Raw genomic sequence first — 20,756 nt, 5'->3', positions numbered from 1 at the left:
GCTGTAAAACTCCTGAAATTGGATACAAAATTGTAAATATGTGCATTTCTTTTAGGGAGAGGAGTCCGCTTCTACACATAAATACTCTGTTAGGGTTGTAAACCTCGCCCTCCCCAGAAAGATTAAGAACCACTGTGTTAGACCTGGTATTGGTGCTAAGTTTTAATATTCACTCACATCTCTTCTCAGAAGCCGTGAAATAACCCTGGGCTGGGGCCAGCACAGGCACTCAGAAAAACACCACCCCATCCCTGCTGTGGAGAAGGGGATAGTTTGTGGCATAATAACAACATTGTCTGCTCAAGCCTCAGAGAAGGCAACAGGGGACAGCTTCCCTCTAACAGGAAGAAGGAAAAGTGGAACTGAAAATTATTTGCATGTTTAAAATTAGACCTTCTGTGGGAGCTGACACTACTTGGCTTTCAAAGTGGCCCCCATCTGCTGTCTCATTACCACCACCCCTCACCCAGGCATTTACATGCCATGGAAAGGCTGAAACAATAGGGTGACTATCAAGGAATCCTACGGCTGATAAGGAAGCGATAGCAAATTTCCTGCAGCTCCTGTCTTCCCAGCGGGCACCAGAAAACCCACTGGAAAGCCATAGGAGGAGGTGAAAAACTGCTGCAGACTTCTCTGGTCTGACACAGCTGCAGCTTCCAGGGGTCTCCACTTTGTCCCTCTCAACACCACTTCTTCCCTGGCAAACCCAGGGCCAGCCCTTTCTCTGGCGGGGGGACGGGGGCAGCAAGGACAGCACCAGCACAGCCTGTGTGACAACTGTGACTGGTGAGCTGGGGGTGATCCGAGTCGTGCCAGCCCCACAGCCTGTAAGAGACACAAAGCCAGGCTGCCTCTCTCGCTCGCCACGGCTGCCTGTGCCCCATGCAGTGTGTCCCCCGTTTAAGAAATGTATCACATTTACAAGGGTGCCACAACCACACCATTATTTACATCGTTATTTTTACTCAATATTTTTCTCTTGAAAATATATTATTTAAGTATTTGTTTATTTGGCTGCTCCAGGTTTTAGCTGGGGCACACAGGATCTTCGATCTTTGTTTGGGCATGGGGGATCTCTAGTTGCAGCAGGTAGGATCTAGTTCCCCGACCGGGGATCAATCCTGCTCCCTCAGCCCCAGCACTGGAAGTGAGGAGTCCCAGCCACTAGGCGACCACCAGGAAAGTCCCCTCAATATTTTCCTTCAGCTCAACTTTCTATTAAGTTTTACACAAATTTATTTACCATGACACACATGGATTTGACATCTCACTTACATTTTTACTAAAAGCTCCCTAAAATGAATAATTACTATTTTTAATGTTATGTGAGCCGAGTTCATCACCATGGGAGACAATAAATACTTGTTCAATGAATAAATGACTTGAAGCCTCACATCCTCTTCCCCAGATAATAGCAGAGGCCCCCACTGAACTTGAGCCTTAGATTTCACGGAGCAGTTCCCCTTCTATCTTACTTGATCCTCTCAACCACCGGGTAAAGCAGGAAGTATTAGTCCCATTTTCCAGATAAGGAAATGAGAAGTCACAGAGGTTAAGTGGCTTGCCCGAGTTTATGCAGCTACTAAGTGACTGAGGGGGGACCTAAACCCAGGCCTTTCCATCCCAAATCCCATTCTGTCTCCACTAAGGCAGGCCCACCTTGCAGATTCAGGCTGCCAAAGAAACATAAGCAGGGGAAGGGGAAGGCCCTACAAGCCTGTCCTTCACAAGTCAGTCACCTCCTCTCCCTCCTCCCCCGTTTGCTTTTTTTTTAAGTATAGTTGATTTACAGTGTTGTATTAATTTCTGCTGTATTGCCAAATGATTCAGTTATACGTATATAAACATTTTTAAAATTCTTTTCCATGATGGTTTATCCCAAGATATTGAATATAGCTCGCTCTGCTCTACAATAGGCCTTTGCTGTTTATCCATTCTGTATATAATCGCTTGTGTCTGCTAACCCCAAACCCCCACTCCATCTCTCTGCCCCGGCCCCTGCCCAGCAATGGCCAGTCTGGTCTCTCCGAGTCTGTTTCCCTCTTGCAGGTAGGTTCAGTTGTGTCGCCTCCTCTCCCAGTTGAACACCGAAGACTCTGTAAAATACGCATTCTCACAGCACGGGACAGTAAACTGGGGTGCCAGAGATGGCAAACACGGCTCTGCCACACACTATTATGATGAATCTTCGGTAAGTTCAGAACTTCAGTTTTCTCCCAGATAAAATGGGACCAGGAAATCCCCAGAAGTCCAGTCCAGTGGACACAATGCTTTCAGTGCCAGGGCCCCGGTTCAATCCCTGGTTGGGGAACTAAGATCCTACAAGTCACAGAGTACAGCCAAAAATTTTTTTTAAATAAGTAAAACTTTAAAAAATAAGATGGGACCATGAACAGCACCTCCTGCTCAGTTATTTCTGATATGGTCAAACGGGATAGTGCATTAAAACCCTTAGCACAACACCTGCCACATATAAAGCTACCTATTAATTACAGTATTAGCAGCAGCATTCTATTAGAAGGGAAATGCACAGAAAATTGCCTCTTACCCTGCACTCAAAATAATTCCCCTAGCCAAGCAGTAAATAAACTAAGTAAGTAATTGCTGATGATGTGCTGCTTAATCCCAGCAACTTTGCCTGGGTCTCAATCCCAAGTAAAATTACTTTTAGGAGCTAAATAACCTCTCTGCTGACCAAAACTGCTCACTCGGGAGCCAGGATTCTCTTTGCTTAGGAAACCTTGGGTATTCCAGGGTTATCTTTATCCTAGGGCTAAGGTTGAAGTCAGCTCAAAGCCACAGTCTAACCATAAACCAATTTGCTCTGTTTTCTTAAATTGCCTGCAAACAAAACATAATCATTCGGTTTTTTCCATTGTTGTCCTGAAGCAAAACAAAAATGTTTAAAGTTGCCTCTATGAGAATTTAATAAGCAATTTTGAAGGAGTCAAAATATTTTTTGTACCCTGGATGAAATAGGTAGGCAAGCGGACTTAAGGATTAGCTACAGTAGATAATAAACACAAACAGTTATTATTCACCAGGAAACAAGAAAATAAAAGAAAAGCAAATCCAAAACACCATAAGACCAACAAAACAGCTATCAATCACCAGTTCGGGTTTTGTTTTGTTTTTCATTTTAAAGCAGTCCACGATCAAATTGATTTCAAAAAGAATCTGTAGAACTACTTTTCTCAAGAGAAGGAGACCAAGGGAGGAGGGGTGGATAGCTTTGTCACATTGCCTAAAACATATATACAAACCAAAATTAGGGTGCAAAAATGCTAGGAGAACGGGTGAAGTCATTGCAACCAGTCAAGTCCGCATGTTGGAATTAACCCCAGCCATCCTTCCTGCCTCGGAGAAAGGGGATGAGAAAACAGGTTCAAAAATCGCTTCTCCAGCCCTACTAAACACTGAGTGTTCTAGCATCTCAGCTTCCCTGCTTCTGTATCTGTCCTCATGAATGCCCAGAGTGCATTGTTTCCACAACTTGCCCATTTTTTCAACCTGCTACCGTTGATTTCATTTTAAAACATACACACACACAATCCAAGCCTTACTAAACCAACCAAGTGTTAGGGAGACAGTCAGACCCTTTACCCACATTTCCTAAATGTAAAAGCTTTGAAAACCTCAAATATGACTTTCCATCTCAAATATGATTTGACTTTAACTTTTTATTTTATATTTGAGTAAATAGCTGATAACAATGTTGTGATAGTTTCAGGTGGACAGTAAAGGCGATCAGCCAAACATATACATGGAAAATATGATTTGACTTGGAAAACTCGAGGGCTTCCCTGGCGGCTCGGTGGTAAAGAATCCACCTGTCAAGGCAGGAGACATGGATTTGATTCCTGACCCGGGAAGATCCCACAAAAAGATGGAAAAAAGAAAAACTCTATTCATACCCACAGTTTCAGGAGTACACAGTGAGGCAGCGCTGTGCCTACAGTAAAATTAAGAGCAAAGTGGAAAATGGCAAAAACAACAATAACAAAATCATGAAAATCAGAGACACAGGCAAGGGACACAGGTTTCAATCTCATCCCAACTCCTCTACTGTCTTGCCAGGTGGCCTCAGTCCAATCACTGTCTTCCCTGGGCCTCAAAAACCTTATCTTTAAAAGAAAAAAAAAAGGAATTTGAGCTAACTTGAAGTCTGGTCCAGCTAAAAAATGCACTGACTCCCTGAAATATCCAACATCAAAATGAACTGTCCAATGTGGATTTTGAAGATGCTTTTTCAGAAAGCCTTTTACATTTCCCATTTTATAATGCATCCAAAAACGAGAAATAGACTCCTCAAGTTTCTACAGAACAAATTAGAGAGGAAGGAAATATATGAATAGGGGACAAGTGTCGCATGGCAAAATGCTATTGAAACACAAGGAAGGATTGGGCAAGAAATAAATTTACCCAAGAAACTTTTCGCTGATTCCAAACAGAGCTAGCAACCACTATGGCCCATGCAAAATGAGAAATACTGTAAGATACATTTGCACCAAAGTAAACTAAAAATAAATGAAGTAGCTGGTACAAGAGATCTTCAATATAAGGTGATTTTTTTTTAATCTCATATACTGTTCTCCATGAATTTCTTTATAGGGACAAGGAGCAAGTCCATACAAACCGTACCTTAATGATAAGCCCACCTGGACGCCCTTTCATGTTCATAAGGCTATTTCAGACACTGGCCACTGAAAGCCCCTCAGACAAGCCCATGGGGCAGGTGGTGTGTGTGTGTGTGTTCAGTCTCATTGGACTCTTTGCGACCTCCTGGACTATAGGCCACTCTGTCCATGGAATTTCCGAAGCAAGAATACTGGAGTGGGTTGCTACTTCCTCCTCCAGAGGATCTTCCCAACCCAAGGATCAAACCCACTTCCCTTGCGTCTCCTGCATTGTAGGCAGGTTCCTTACCACTGAGCTACCGGGGAAACCCATGGGGCAGGTCGTCCCATCCTACAAAAGCAATTAACTGAGAATGGAGGAGACTGAACTTGGCCCTGGAGCTGGTCTTCCGAAACACCTCATCACACATTCTCTGCAGGAGGTCACTGCGCCTTCTAGGCCCTCCGGAGAGACTGGCCAAAGCCTGCCCAGGAAAACTGAAGGGACATTGACAACCAGAGAGCCCTCTGGGTGCGGAGAGCTACTGGAGCCCCCAGGCCCTAGCTACCTTCCTGTCCTGCCTGCTGGGCTGCATTGCTGCCCCAAGGCTGATGTTTCTGTTCTCAGGCAATCGTTTTATTTGTGCTTGAAAAGTTTTCCCTTGTAGTAAACCATAACGGCAAAGAATCAAAAATATACAGAAAGATACATACGTGGATATGTATAACAGAATTACTTTCCTGTACACCTGAAATTAACACAATATTCAAAATCAACTAGACTTCAATTTCAAGAAAGAAAGAAAAAGGAAGGGACCCGGGATGGGGCGGGGGTGGGTAGCTTTCCCTGAAGCCAGGTTCCCTCCCCAGTCAATAACTCGCTTCCCAGGTTTCAAACATCCTGTTCTTAGAGCTGCTGTCTGTATAAAAGAAGAGACATTTTTTCCCCATATTTTAGTATATACTGGTTGAAATCAGTTTACTAGCGGGAATTTTTTCCTTCACAAAAACGCCAAGGCCCTTTCCATCGCTGGTTCAAGACCGTAGCAGGCTCCTAGAAGGGGACGAACGCACTGGTTCAGCTGCCGCGGCAGGGCTGGGCGATTCTGCTTTTTCGCTTCTCTCCTTCCAGTTCCCTATCTGTGAAATGGGGACATCGCTCAGCTGCCCTGCCTCACCCCGTGGGAACACCATGAAGGGGAAACGGCGCTTTTCAGGGGGATGGATCGCCAAAACGCCAGGCACAGCATTATCTGAAAGGCGAAGCTCGAGAACAGGGCGCGCGGGGGGGTAGGGAAAGCCGGCGCCCACAATGCACGAATTAAGCACCCAGGGAAAGCAGGCAGCTTCTCCGGGAGAAGGACCGTCGCTCGGAGGCACGCCTGCGAGGGGCCACCTTCTCCCGGGGCTGCAACTTTCCCCAGAAGCAGCGCCGCGGCCCGGAGGCCCCGCGCCTCGCCCACCACCCGCAGCGGCCCCGGCCCCGGCCCGGGCTCCCCCCGGCCGCGGCCCTTCGGCCCCGCCCCTCGGCCCCCGCAGGCCGGGTCGGAGGTCGGCCGCCGCTCCGCCAGGCCGGCCCGGCTCCGCGGTCGGAGCTCTCCGCAAACACGCCCCCTCCGGCCGCCTCGGCCAGGCGAGCCGGGCCCGCGCCAGCCAGATGTGACCAGCTCGGGGCCGGGCCGGGCCAAAGACTGCCTGCAGCCCGCGCGGGGGGCGGCCACGGCGAGGCTCCGGACCCCTCCCTCCGGGATCCCCGAGCCCGCCGCCCTCCTTCGGGGACGCGGGAGCCGCGGATAGGGCTGGGTCGCCGGCGCGCGAGCCCGGCCTTCAGGAGGGGAGGGCCCCGGGGACGCGGAGCCCCCCCACCGCACCCCGGCCATCTGCCCGGATCCCCGCAATCAGGACACACCCGGGCAGGCGCAAGGGCTTCCAGTCCCGCCCCCCCCCCTCCTCGCGCCCCCCCCGCCACCACCACCCCCGCCCCAGCGCCCACCACCCGGCAGCTCACCTGGCCCAAGCGCAACAGCAGCAGCAGCGGCGGCAGCGCCCAGCGCAGCCCGGGCGAGCGCGGAGGCGGCCGCGCCTCCCGAGCCGCCGGCTTCATGCCCCGCGCGCCCTGGAACGTGCCCGGGACGCGCGAGCCGGGCCCCGCCGTGCGCCCGAGCCCCGGCGCCTGAGTCACCGCCTCCAGCCGCCGCCTCCGCCTCCGCCTCCTCCCGCCGGTCCGCCTCGTCCCCGCTCCGCCCGCCCCGGGCTTCCCCGGGGACATGGCAGCGGCGGCGGCGGCGGCCACACGGCGGAGCCCGGCGCGGCTGCGGCGGGGGGGACGCGTCCCCGGACGCCTAGGGGCTTCGCAGGGCGGAGCAAGCGGCGCCCACCCCTGGCGCGCGGCGCCCGGATCCCGGCTCCCGCGGCCCCGGCGGCTCCCGCTGCCTCCTCCGCGCGTCATGCGGCTCCGGCTGCAGGGAGCCGCGGCGAGCGCTCAGCCCCCTCCCTTCCCCCTCCCCCTCTGAATATTCATCGCTTCCTCCCGCCCGGGCCGGCCGGGCGGCTGCCGAGCTCCGCGGCCCCTCGCCGCCCTCCCGCTGCAGCCCCCGCCCCCGCCGGGCCGGCCCGGCCGCTGGGAGGGGGCGGCGGCGCGACCCGCGCGCGCCCGGGCGGCTCCCCTCCTGGCGGGCAGAGGAAGCGCCCCCGCCTCGCCCGCCCTCTCCGCTCAGCCCTCCCACATTCCTGGGACTCGGCACCCGGGATGCGGCTCCCGAACCACGAGCCTGTACCCTCGGCCCCGGCTCCGGGGCCCCCACGTTTGGGTCGCCAGATGTGGACCGAGATCCCTCCCTAGGGAGCAGCCAGGCCTGCGTTAGGATGGCACCCCAGCGATGGCCTGCTTGACCGGACGAGTGGGTGGCTTAGAGGTGCATGAACCCGTAAACTGCAGGAGACATGTGGTGTGTTGTCTTAACCCGCGCCCCCGCCCCCATCCCCGGGCCAGGGAGGCTGAAAGCGGGGCGTTGGAGCCGATCCAGAGATTAACACCCGACTCTGCCATGGGGTAAACCTGGCTCTGCCAGTGGTACTAGCTGTGTGACCTATGGAGAGGCGTTTCGCCTCTCTACGCCTCCTTTCCTCACCTGTAACGTGAGGATAATACTGGCACCTGGCTAGAGAGACTTGACAATCACCTGAAATAATGAACGGAAAAGCCCTAAACCCCAGGCCTGACGCTGACACGCAGTGGGCTTCCGTCAACAGTAGCTCTTCCAGCAGCTTTCATCACATTTTCAAAGAAGTCCGCTACCGAAAAGGGTTCAAGATTACTGCAGATGTTATGCCCGAGCACAGAGGAGAGAAGTGAGGATCTGAGAGACTTAAGCCTGTTGCCCAAGAAAAAGTAATGAGTGAAAAGGCCAAACAAGGAGTGTAGGGAGACAGAGGTGAATTCCAACCAGAGGGAGAGGTGACACATGAGCTGGGCTTTGAGGGATGGGTTGAATTTCACCAGCTAGTTAGAGGCGGGGCAGGGGCCCAGGAAGTGAGAGCAACTTAGCAAAAAAACACAAAAAACAGGAGGTGGATGCTTCAGGCTTGGCCTTCTGAGAAGCAGTGAATGCGAGGTTGAGGGGTTCATATAGAGAGGAGACTTTGAAAGGCAACATGGTAAGTGTGGGCTAGATTTGGGTGCAAAGCACCAGGTGGCCAGCACAGCCTCCAGGCACCCCTCGTGCTTCCAGTTTGCCATCTGGGAGATGGGAGCCCGTCTTCCCTCCCAGGGCACCACACACAGAGAGCATAAGGCAAGGGGGCCTCACATGTTTACTGCAACACCTTGCCATCTTTCGTGTAAACATGGTGTCCAGTTCAGTTCAGTTCAGTCGCTCAGTCGTGTCCAACTCTTTGCGACCCCATGAACTGCAGCACACCAGGCCTCCCTGTCCATCACCAGCTGCCGGAGTCCACCCAAATCCATGTCCATTGTGTCAGTGATGCCATCCAACCATCTCATCCTCTGTCGTCCCCCTCTCCTCCTGCCCTCATCTTTCCCAGCATCAGGGTCTTTTCCAATGAGTCAGCTCTTCACATCAGGTGGCCAAAGTATTGGAGTTTCAGCTTCAACATCAGTCCCTCCAATGAACACCCAGGACTGATTTCCTTTAGGATGGACTGGTTGGACATGGTGTACTGATCGTAATTCACCAGGAATGCTGTTCCTTCCTGACTCTTCCTCTTCTCAGGGCAGAGACAAGTGGTTTGAAAAGCATTCCTGTTGATGACAGCGGCGGGGGGTGGGGGGGGCGGCAGGGGAGGAAAGCATCACTTACCCTAGGTGCTTCCAGGTCTTCAGGTTGCCCCATATACTCACAGACCCTGTGGACCCCAAGAATTCATCCAGGCCTCCACAGCTTCATGTGTATACATGCTCAGTCACTCAGTTAGATCTGACTCTTTTGTGACCCCATGGACTGTAGTCTGCCAGGCTCCTCCGTCCATGGGATTCTCCAGGCAAGAATACTAGAGTGGGTTTCCACGTCCTTCTCCAGAGGACCTTCCCGATTCAGGACTCCAACCCGCATCTCTTGTATCTCCTGCATGGGCAGGCAGATTCTTTACCACTGGGCCACCTCAGAAGCCTCCCACCACTTCATGGAGAGTCTGCAAGCAGCCTGGGGATGCCTGCACACACTTGGATTATCTCCTGGATGAAATATGATGTTCATGGTTGTGTTGGCCAGAACTGCGTTTCTCCACAACGAGGCGATGAAAGAAAATACACAATATTTTCAGGAAAGGGAGTTAAGACCTCAATAATCCTGCTGGGTCATAAACAGGTGTTGTATAAGCTCCCTGAGGGCATGGACTGGGCCTTTCTCTCCCTAGCTGCCCTACAACACCTCGCTCAGAGCCTTACCCATGGCAGGAACCCGGTATTTGTGCAGCTGCCTGATTGTGTAAATGAATCCAGGGCAACATGGTGTGAAAGTCCATTTTTCTGCAGGGATGAGTTAGGGAAGGACCATTCTCTTTCCAGAAGGATTTGAGACTAGGTTCCAGTGTAGAGGTCTCTTCCTCCCATGTCACCTCCCCTAGAACTTTCCCAGGTGCCCCAACCCTGAATTGGGTACCCTTTTCCCTGCGTGGTCCCTGTGCTAACCGTATCTACCACTCTGGACCCTAAGTAAGACCCTTGAAGACAGGGCCTGCCTCTTATTGGTCACTGAATCCTCAGCACTTAAAAGTCACACATATAATATTCATTTAGCTGAATTGATTGCATTCCTTTGAATAGCAAACTTAGGTGTTAAATATACATCTGTTCGCATGCACACATACGCACACACCAAATTCTATTTGCAAGCAGCTTTCCAGGAAGAAATATACTGTGTAAAGTTCAAGGCACACTCTCTTTGAGAGTATATAATGATATTTGACCTTTTAATCATGTCTACCCTCAAGCAAAATCTTTGCTGAATATGGGGCCAGGTACAAGGGACTGAAGCAAGCAAGAGGTTGGAGGGAAGGCTTCCTGGGTGTGTTGCAAAATGGGCCAGTAAGAGTCACCCAGTAGCTTGTTATACATCCCAGTGCCTTTCCTTAGACTACATCTGTACTTTCCATCAGCTCCTCAGGTCAGTCTTGTTGTGAAGCAGGATTGTGCTGTGTGCTATGCTCAGTCATGTCCAACTCTTTGTGACCCCATGGACTGACCCGCCCACCAGGCTTCTCTGTCCATGAAGAGTTGGAAGACACTATTTATCCTGTGGCTGGCCCACATTGCATCCCTACTAATAATCAAGACCATTCATCAGGTACTATCTAGGTGCCAGTCATTACTCTAGTACTTTACAGCCATTATTTCTACTGCTCACAACCACTCTTTAGAATAGGTGTCATTATCAATATGTGAGGAGCAGAAAACTACCTCTCAGAGAGGCTTAGTTACTTCCACAAGATCACACAGCTTCAGAGAGTCAAAACCAGGATCTGAAGCTGTATCTTACTTGCCTCTGTGCCATGGTGACCCTTGCCTTGACCTTTGTAGGTAAGTTAATATAAAGTGTTCTCTGCATTGGCTGTTGTTATTACTTTTCTCCTGACTCTCTTGGGCCTCAGTCTCCCCAGTTTTAAAACAGAAAGGGACAGAAGGTACAAGACTTTCCACTTCATCCCCTGAGAATGGGACACAGGCAAGGCAACCATGGTTAATGAGAGGTCTGCCAACCTAGCAGGAGGCAAGCGCCCTGGGCACCGGCCTGGAACCAGGTCGCAGGCCCCACAGGGAGTCCATTCAGCCTGGCAACCCTCAGTTTATTTTAAAAGCCACGATGAGCAAACCATTCTCCAAAGCCCTCCTAAGCGGAATGGAATGTTTCTTGGGAGTCTGATTAGCTAATGTTGCAGGCATGGCTGCCCTGAGACCTTCCTGCCTCACAGACTTGAACTGAATCAGAATGGAAAGGAAGACTTTTAGAAAGTTCTTTAAAAAAAATAAAAAAGTAGCACTTCATCTTTATAAGAGTAACAGGATGTTTCCTGTGGACTAATAACTGGGCTGTGGTTAGAACTCCTTGTTTGTCCACCAGACCTCAGTTCCTCCCAGAAAAGGGCCTGAATCACCTGCCCTGCACCAAGCCTTGGCAAGGCCTTTTTCATTCCTGACTTCAAGTACTTGCAACATTAAGCATGTTCATATGTCTTTTATTATTATCATTATTATTATTATTATTGGAGTATGACTGCTTTACAATGTTGTGTTGGTTTCTGTTGTACAAAGAAGTGAGTCCCCACCCTCTTGAGCCAACCTCCCATCACCACCACCCCCATCCCACCCTCAAGGTCATCACAGAGCCCCGAGCTGAGCCCCCGTGCTGTGCAGCAGCCTCCCGCAAGCGTTCTGTTTTACAGCTAGCTGGTAGGTAGTGTGTGTACATCTGTCCTAATCAAGTCATCTCACCCTCCCCTCCCCCGCACCATGTCCACATGGTCCGTTCTCTCTATCTGCTTCTCTATTCCTGCCCTACAAATAGATTCATCTGTATGTACCATTTTTCTAGATTCCATGTATATGCATGGAGAAGGCAATGGTACCCCGCTCCAGTACTCTTGCCTGGAAAATCCCGTGGATGGAGGAGCCTGGTAGGCTGAAGTATGGCACCCCACTCCAGTACTCTTGCCTGGAAAATCCCATGGATGGAGGAGCCTGGTAGGCTGAAGTCCATGGGGTCGATAAGAGTCGGACATGACTGAGCGACTTCACTTTCACTTTTCACTTTCATGCATTGGAGAAGGAAATGGCAACCCACTCCAGTGTTCTTGCCTGGAGAATCCCAGGGACGGGGGAGCCTGGTGGGCTGCTGTCTGTGGGGTCGCACAGAGTTAGACACGACTAAAGTGACTTAGCAGCAGCAGCATGTATATGTATTAATAAATGATATTTGTTTCTTTCTGACTTACTTCACTCTGTATAACAGTCTCTAGGTCCACCCACATGACTACAAAGACCCCATTTTGTTCCTTTTTCTGGCTGAGTAATATTCCGTGTGTGTGTGTGTGTGTGTGTGTGTTATGCTAAGACAGAAAACAAAGCTGAGTTAAAGGAAAAAGTAGCACGTGACAGATTTCAGAGTGTGGAGAGAGCAGAGTCATTGCTCTCAAGAGTCCCCTGCCTTTCCCACATTTCCGTAGCCACAGGGATGAGCCCACTGGCTTCTGTACTCTCGGCTGTTAGGTCTTGAGTCAAGCTCCCCGGGAGCCTGGTACCTTCACATTCTAGCAGAACAAATTAAAGAAAGACCCAGGGTTCCGGGGTACCTGGGAACACAGGGAGTCTGTTGGCAAGGAGACTTGGAGCCTAGGGGATAAGAGGCTTTTGTCAAGGGCTTGAGAATGACTTCCACACAAAGACCAGAAGTGCCAGGCAGCGGGCAAGAGGCTGTCAAGCCTGTAGCTGAAAACATCACCTCCAACAAAGAAAGGGCTGAGAGGTATAAAGATAAGAAGAGGGAGACTAAGCAGGAGGCCCAGGGTCCCAGGGCTTCCTGGCAGCTGGGTTCTTCCAGGCTTTTTAAAAATAAATTAATTTTTTTCAGGTTTGAAAAGAAATGTTCTTTTTTTTCCGGGTTGAAAAGAAAATCTTAATCACACTAGGCTCAATGTATACAACACCTGGGCCCCTTCAGTTAGCAAACCAATTCGTGTGGGAACGATTGTACAGTGGAGTCCTGCCAGTAGAGAAGAAAATACCCTAAATTTAAATAAGCAAAAGTCATATTTGGCAATATAGTTACATTATGTATATAAATGGTATATACGTGCACATACATATGTTAGACCGATATATGCCTGATCTTTGGTCGTGGCAATAAAGTCTAATGGGTATGAGTATGGACCCTGAGGTCAGCTACCTGGCTTCATATCCTGGTCCTGCCACATATTAGATGTGTAACACTGGAAAAATTACCTAAGTTCTCTGTGCCTTGATAGCCTTATCTAAATGAGGATGTTCTTGATGACATTATCTGCCTCATAGGATTTTTACAAGCATTAAAATAGTTAAATCACTAATAGTACTGCCTGGAATAAAGTAAATAGCATGTAGGTGTTTTCCATTATTAAAGTTATCCTTTTGGTAGATCTGAGATGGATGATGAAATGGGGGAGGGGGACATGTACTTTGGATCAGATGGTCAGAGGTTCAAGTCCTGTGTTTGCTGTGTAACTTTGGCCTCTGTTTCCTAATATGAAGAGTGGAATGATAATTCACTGTGGTGAAGATAGAAGGAAATATCACATGTAAAGTGCCTGGCACGTATTCCAGAAGATCCAAGTGGTAAAGGCATGGTCATTGATGGGACAAAAAAGGAAGGAAAGTAGGGAGTCAGAACCCTAGTATTTCACTGACCAAGTGTCAGAGCACAGACAAGTCATTCTTCTTGGGCTTCGTTTCTTTCTTTTTTTTTATTATATATTTATTTATTTGGCTACATGGGGTCTTAGTTGTGGCCTGTGGGATCTGGTTCCCTGACCAGGAATGGAACCCAGGCCTGCTACATTGGGAGTTCGGAGTCTTAGCCACTGGACCACCAGGGATGTCCCAAGGGCTTGGTTTCTTGTTTTGTACAACATGGGTTAGAATAAGTTTATCAGTCAGGGTGGGCTAGGTTATGCTGCAGTAACAAACACCTCTCCAAATATGGGAGACTGAAAGCCACAAACACGCGTGTCTTCTTCTCAGGCCACGTCCTCACAGGCCTGCTGAGGGCCAGGCTCCATGCCATTCATCCCAGGGGCTGTCTGCTCCAACAGATGCTATCTGAAACATTGCCAGTAGCAGCGGCAAACAGAAAAAAAAGCTTTGGAGAATCGAAGAAGTGAAGTCGCTCAGTCGTGTCCCACTCTTTGCAACCCCATGGACTGTAACCTGCCAGGCTCCTCTGTCCATGGGATTTTCCAGGCAAGAAAACTGGAGTGGGTTGCCATTTCCTTCTCCATCGAACTGGCAATTAAATAGTCTGTCCTAAAAGTGACCCTGACTTCTTTTGCCCACAGATCATTAGCCAGAACGAGTCATATGGCCCCACTCAACTACAAAGGGGCCAGGAAGTACAATCCTACCAGGTGCCCCGAAAGCAGAGTCAGAAACGTCTAGCGAATGGTACTCGTGACCATCACAGTGACAGAGCCTCGAAAACCTGGCAAGTGAAACTATGGTCCACTGGGCAGAAGCATGACATTCCCCTGGGAACTTGTTAGAAATGCAGAATTTCTGGTCCCACCCCAGACCTGCCGAGATGGTTAATTTGATGAGGGGGTCCGGGGAGGCCCGGATATCTGGGAAAACACTATTTCTGATTTGTTTTTGAGGGTGCTTCCCGGAAGAGACTCACAGTGGAATTAATGAGCTGAGTAAAGCAGATGGCCCTCCCCCGTGTGGGAGGGTCTCATCCAATCTGTTGAGGGCCTGAATAGAACAAAAAGGTATAGGAGGGTTGAATTTTCTCTCTGCCTGACTGTTGGAGTGGGACAGTGATCTTCTCCTGCCCTGGTGCTCCTGGTTCTCAGACCTTCAGGATCAGACTGGAAACTGCACCATTAATTAGCTCTTGGCCCTTGGAACTTCACCCACCAGCTTTCCTGGGTTTCCAGTTTTCAGGTGACACTTCTCAGCCTCCATAATCACATGAACCAATACCTTGTTTTATGTGTGTGTGTGTGTGTGTGTGTGTGTATAGGGCTTCCCTGGTGGCTCAGTGGTAAAGAATCTGCCTACAATGCAGGAGCCACAGGAGACTCAGGTTTGATCCCTGGGTTGGGAAGATCCCCTGGAGGAAGGCACAGCAACCCACCCCAGTATCCTTGCCTGGAGAATCCCCATGGAGAGAGGAGCCTAGTAGGCTAAAGTTCATGGGGTCACAAAGAGTTGGACATAACTGAAGCAACTTAGCAGGCATGTACATGTGTATTTTAATATATATATTTTCATATAATTTTTTCCTATTGGTTCTCTTTCTTAGAAGAACACTGACTAATATACCTACTAAATCAGAGTCTGCATTTTAACGAGACTGCCAGCAAATTCCTACATACCTCAAAGTTTGAGAAGCACTGACCTGGTCCGCTGGCTGGCAGGGCAGCATACTCCTTAAGAGCTGGTTCTCAGACTTCCCTGGTGGTCAAGTGGTTAAGAATCCCAGCTGCCCGATGGAGAGGCAGACATAAAGAACAGACATTTGGACACAGTAGGGGAGGGAGAAGGTGGGATGATTTGAGAGAGTAGCACTGAAGCATATACACTACTGTATGTGAAATAGGTAGCCAGTGGAAATGTGCTGCAGGACACAGGGACCCCAAAGCCGGTGCTCTGGGACAACCTAGAGGGGCGGGATGGGGCGGGAGGGGACAAGTGTATACCTACGGCTGATTCATGTTGACCTATGGAAGAAGCAGTCACAATATTGTAAAGTAATTATCCTCCAATTAAAAAAAAAAAAAAGAATCTGCCTGCCAATGCAGAGGACATAGGTTCAAGCGTTCAATCCCTGTTCATGGCCACGCTAAAGGCAACAAGGCCACGTGCTACAACTACAGAGCCCTTGCTCCGCAACAAGAGAAGCCCGAGCTGCAGCTAGAGAGTAGCCCACTCGCAGCAAGAAGATCCAGGGCAGACCAAACAAAGAAAAAAGAAGAGCTGACTCAACCTTGATCAGTGAACTTGTTCACATGCTCATTTCTGGGCCTGCCTCAAAGACTCTGAGTTCTGGACTCGGCACTAAGAAGCACACAGGTGACCCAGGACAGTTAGCTTCCTCCAACCAGTTTGGGAAAAATACTAAGTTTGCTCTGAGTCTGTTGGGATTTTTTTTTTCCCCCTCAATGAAGGAAAAAGAACTTTAAAAGATCTAGATTACCACACATAAGCAGAGCATGTTTATAATTCTGTTTTACTTACTTGGAAACTATAATCCAAGGTCAAGAAATGGCAAAAAACCTAATAATCACATCCATCACTGGCAGCTGACTGTGTACCCAGCTATGTGTAAGCTACTTGATATATTTTATCTCGTTTAATCCTTATTTATCTGAATATTTGTAACCCACACCCTGTACCATATGTGCTATCATGATTCCCATTTTTCTGGTTAAGGAAACCACAGCACGTGGTTTAAGTAACTTACTCAACAACACATAGGAGGCAGAAAAAGAAGCAGACACACGAAACCTGGCTGAAGTCAAAGCTTGTGTTAACCACTCCAAGACTGCTTCCCAGGGCAAACATCCCTGGCCTAAGGAGGTCCTTCTTCAGAATCCACTCCCTACCCTGTGTCTCCCACATGGTCCTTTAACCTTCAGCCTCTTGCCCAGGACAGTGTGAGACAGATACTCCTGAATTTCCTGCACGCACCCAGTAAATGAAGGATTTCAAGACAGGGACCTGTAGACAGATTTCTCATCCGCCTTGATTCTTATTCATCTGCTGCTGTCATTTTCCTCTGTTGTTATTTTCATCAGGCTTTGTTTTTTATTTCCTGAGACTTGCTTCCTCTCTACTGAAAGATGCTATTGCTGTTTTCAGGGTTAATCATTCTGAGATCAGGGGAAGTAAGTAAATTGTAAAGGTACAATTGTAAACATTGTAACATGCAACAAAGAAGCTGGGAGGCCATCCAGTCCAATCTGCTCATTCTACATATAAAGAAACTGAAGAAGAACCTGAGGCTCAGAGAGATTAAGTGACCTGTGAATGGTAACACAGCTGGTCTGTGTATCAGCAGGGCTTCGGCAATAAAGGCTGGGTTCTGCCACCTTTCTTAACATTCTCCCTCTCCTCTGTATGGCCGACAGAACAATCTGAGGCTCCACCCTTCTCAAATGACCTCCACTCATTTCTGGGCTGTTAAGAAATGTCAATAAGCTTGATTTAGTGAAGCCTTGAAGTTGCCAGTTACCAAGGAGGTAGAGAACATGAAGAATTTTTCTGATATTTATTTGCATTTATTTATTTGACTGCACCAGGTCTTAGTAGCAGATCTTTCGTTGTGGCACGCGGGATCTAGTTCTCTGACCAGGGATCGAACCCCGACCCCCTACGTTGGAAGCGCAGAGTCTTAACCACTGGCCCACGAGGGAAATCCCCAGAACATGAAGTATTTTGCCTTGAGCCTCCGGGCCCTGGGAAAGCAAACTGGGCTGGGCTGATCCTGGGCCTGTTTCTTACTTGGCCATAGTCCAAAGCAGAAGAATCCAGCAGAAAGAAAGGGTTTGTACACGAGCTATAATCCGATTGGAGGTAAGGCTACAACCAGTGTCCTCAAGATCTTGGTTTTTCTGGCAAAGCTAGATTTTTCTCTTCTCGGGCCGCTGCTGGCACAGTGACAACCAGGAGACTCATTTGGCCTGGAGCAAGACAGCCACGTAGCTGAAGCATAAACATAAACAGAGCAAAGCGGCGAAAGGATCTTGCCTGGCTCCCTGACTCTCCCTGGCAGGTCACCCGGGAGGATCCCTGGCCCCTGGCCCCCTGGCCTTCAGCAGCGACCTGAGGCAGCTGTGTTCTCTGTGAGCCTGGACCACACCCAGGTGTTAACCAGCCAGCTCAACCTTCCACTCCCAGAGCAGGAAGGGGGTTTAGAGGTCATGCATTTGACCCCTGATTTTACAAGTAAACGAAGGACCCGTTGGGCTTCCCTGGTGGTTCGATGGTGAAGAATCTGCCTGCCAATGCACTAAGTGCAGGCTTGATCCCTGAGTCAGGAAGATCCCCTTGAGGAGAGCATGGCAACCCACTCCAGTCTTCTTGCCTGGGAAACCCCATGGACAGAGGAGCATGGCGGGCTGCAGTCCATGGGGTCGCAAAAGAGTCAGACAGGACTGAGCGACTGGATGACAACAACAAATGAAGCCCCTAAAGGAGGTCAGTGACCGTCTAAGGCCATGGAGAGGGTCTTCTCTGGTGTCCAATGGCTGAGATGCTGTGCTCCCAGCCAGGGGGCCTAGATGCGATCCCTAGTCAGGGAACTAGATCCCGCATGCCCAAGACCTGGCACAGCCAAGTAAATAATAAAAACGAAATAAATAAATATTAACAAAAACTTCCTTTAAAAAGATAGTAAAGTCATGGAGAAGTTTGTAGGGAAAAGTTAAACTAGGGACTGATGTAGACAGAGCTGCACACACGGGTACATGCACACAGATACATGCGGTATTCTGCGGTCGTAACGTTTCCAAAGTTCTTTCACACACAGTCAAGGCTGATACTCAAGACGGTTTAACCGGTCGGGCACAGGTTCTGATGATACACGCAGGCCCCCAGCCCCACAGACTCAATGCCTCTCAACATTCCTGAGAAGAGCACTCTGTCCCTATTCCCATCTTACAGATGAGAAAGGGGAGGCTCAGAAAGACTGACGTTTAGCCCTATGCACCATCCTAAGGAAGACTTTTGTTTGCTGGTTTGCATATTACAGAGAGAGCTTAGCAGAAAGGGGGCTTTTATTCTGAGAGCATCGGGGTGTCTCACAGACCATTGCCCCCACCCAGCGCCTCCCCCAGCCTGGCACCGAGACCTGGAAAGCCACCGGGAGCCCAGGACAGCGGTCTCTGCCCTCGCTCCACTCCCGCAGGCTGCCCTTCACCGGGCCTGTGTGCGCTTCCTTCCAGTTTTCCTCACCTCTGTTTCAGTTCTTCCAGTGACTCCTGCATGTGTTCATGCTCAGTCACTCAGTTGCGTCCCACTCTTTGCGACCCCATGGACCGTAGCCCGCCAGGCTCCCCGTCCATGTGATTTCCCAGGCAAGAATGCTGGAGCGGGTAGCCATTTCCTCCTCCAGGGGACCGTCCCGACCCAGAGATCAAACCCATGTCTCTTGTGGCTCCTGCACTGCAGGCAGAGTTTTTACTGCTAAGCCATTGGGGCAGCCCCACGGCTTCCCCAGTGACTCCTAGACCACGTAAAATCACAGTTTCCAGGGGGCAGCTGATTAGCCCAGCTTGGATTCCACGCCCACCCCAGGTCCTACCAATGTAGCTGAGGAGACAGGGTCGTATTATGAAAGTGAAAAGTGAAAGTTGCGTCTAACTCTTTGTGACCCCGTGGACTATATAGTCCATGGAATTCTCCAGGCCAGAATACTAGAGTGGGTAGCCTTTCTCTTCTCCAGGGGATCTTCCCAACCCAGGGATCAAACCCAGGTCTCTCACATTGCAGGCGGATTCTTTACCAGCTGAGCTATGATGGAAGCCCTTATAGTAGCCATAACATCTTACAGAAAAACCCAAATGAACTTTATGGCCAACCCAATATGAAAATGGCCATCAAAGGCCACCCCACTGGGTGGTTGATGCACAGACAGGAGTAGCAGTGAGCTGAGCAGACACACCACAACTTGTCCACTACAGTCACACAGGACACACAGAGCCAGAGCTCAGGCCTGAGTCTCCCGACTCTCAGGACAGAACGCCTTTCCTCAGGACCACTGATCCCTCTGTCCCCAAGGCCAAGGCCAAATACACGGCTGCACACTCTGCACTAATCCATGGATATGCCAAGGGACGCCCCTGCTCTCCTGGGAGGATTTGGGTCAAGGGCCAAGATTCAATTCCAGCTCTTTCTGCACACAGATGAGGGGAGATCCCCTGATTGGCTTCTGAGGGTATTGCTGAAAGAAGACAGAGACGCAGAGGAAGGGAAAAACCTGCCGTCAGCAGTGACGCCCCAGAATCCTGCCTGCTTCTTGCCCTCTGGTTGCCCGAGCCCTCTATTCAGGGGCTAAGCATGGTGGCTGACTGTGGGGAGCACTGCATGGGGCCAAGGCAGGTGGAGGAAAGTATCTGCAGGGAACCTCGAAATCAAAGGCCCGCTTAGAGGCAGGCAGGAAACTAGGGTCGTGGAGCCAGAACAGGGAGTCAGGGAAGCCAACTCTGGAAGGCAGGGGTGTGGCCCAGGAAAGAACCCCGAGCAGGGGGGGGCAGAGTACCGGGAAGCCTGCCACACTGCTGGGCACCTCCTGCAGAGGCCGTGTGGAGCCAGCCAGAAGCACCACCGTAGACAGGGCACTAGACACACGCACACACCGCAAGTGGGAACGAAACCCGCCCGGCCTCTCTTGAGACAGTTTGCCCATGTGTATTAAAAGTCTTTAATAATAATGGAAACAAATACGGGTATTTTACCCCCAGCAAAAATCCACTGTGGTTGTTTCTCCAGTGCCTAGAAAAGAGCCTGACACCCAGAAGGGGCTTAATAAAAGACCACTGAATGAACCAGTAGATGATTGACATGGGCATAGAGATACAAGCAGGGGTCTTCAATACAGTAGCAAATTAGAAAGAACCTAAATGCCTGCCAACAGGGGACTAGTTAAATAAATCATGGGATAGGCTAATAACAGAATACAGATATTTTAAATGATGGCATAGATGTGTACCTACTGATTTGGAAGAATATTCTCTCAATATTCTGTTGAGGAAGGAAGGAAAAGATAATGCCATTTTATAGAGTGAAAAACATCTTACTTTATTATTATTATTTTTTGGCCACGCTGCACAGCTTGTGGGATCTTAGCTTCCGAGCCAGGAATTGAACCTGGGCCCTCAGCAGTGAAGGTACAGTCCTAACCACAGGACCACTAGGGAATTCCCAGAAAA

The 20,756-nt window shown here is 49.8% G+C and overlaps 1 protein-coding gene across 1 annotated transcript in view; it reads right to left on the bottom strand.

Annotated features, from left to right (window-relative positions):
* The window catches only part of PTPRJ (protein tyrosine phosphatase receptor type J), a 178,228-nt gene extending 171,145 nt beyond the window's left edge, over positions 1 to 7,083 (bottom strand). The window contains exon 1 of the mRNA XM_061381497.1: positions 6,628 to 7,083. Within this exon, the coding sequence (XP_061237481.1) occupies positions 6,628 to 7,068 (441 nt within the window). The 5' untranslated portion in view covers positions 7,069 to 7,083. The remainder of the gene's footprint in view (positions 1 to 6,627) is intronic.
* Between the last annotated feature and the right edge of the window lie 13,673 nt (positions 7,084 to 20,756).

The sequence above is a fragment of the Bos javanicus genome, chromosome 15, assembly GCF_032452875.1.
Source record: "Bos javanicus breed banteng chromosome 15, ARS-OSU_banteng_1.0, whole genome shotgun sequence".
Taxonomy (NCBI): Eukaryota; Metazoa; Chordata; class Mammalia; order Artiodactyla; family Bovidae; genus Bos; species Bos javanicus.
This window is presented reverse-complemented; position numbering and strand designations above follow the sequence as displayed.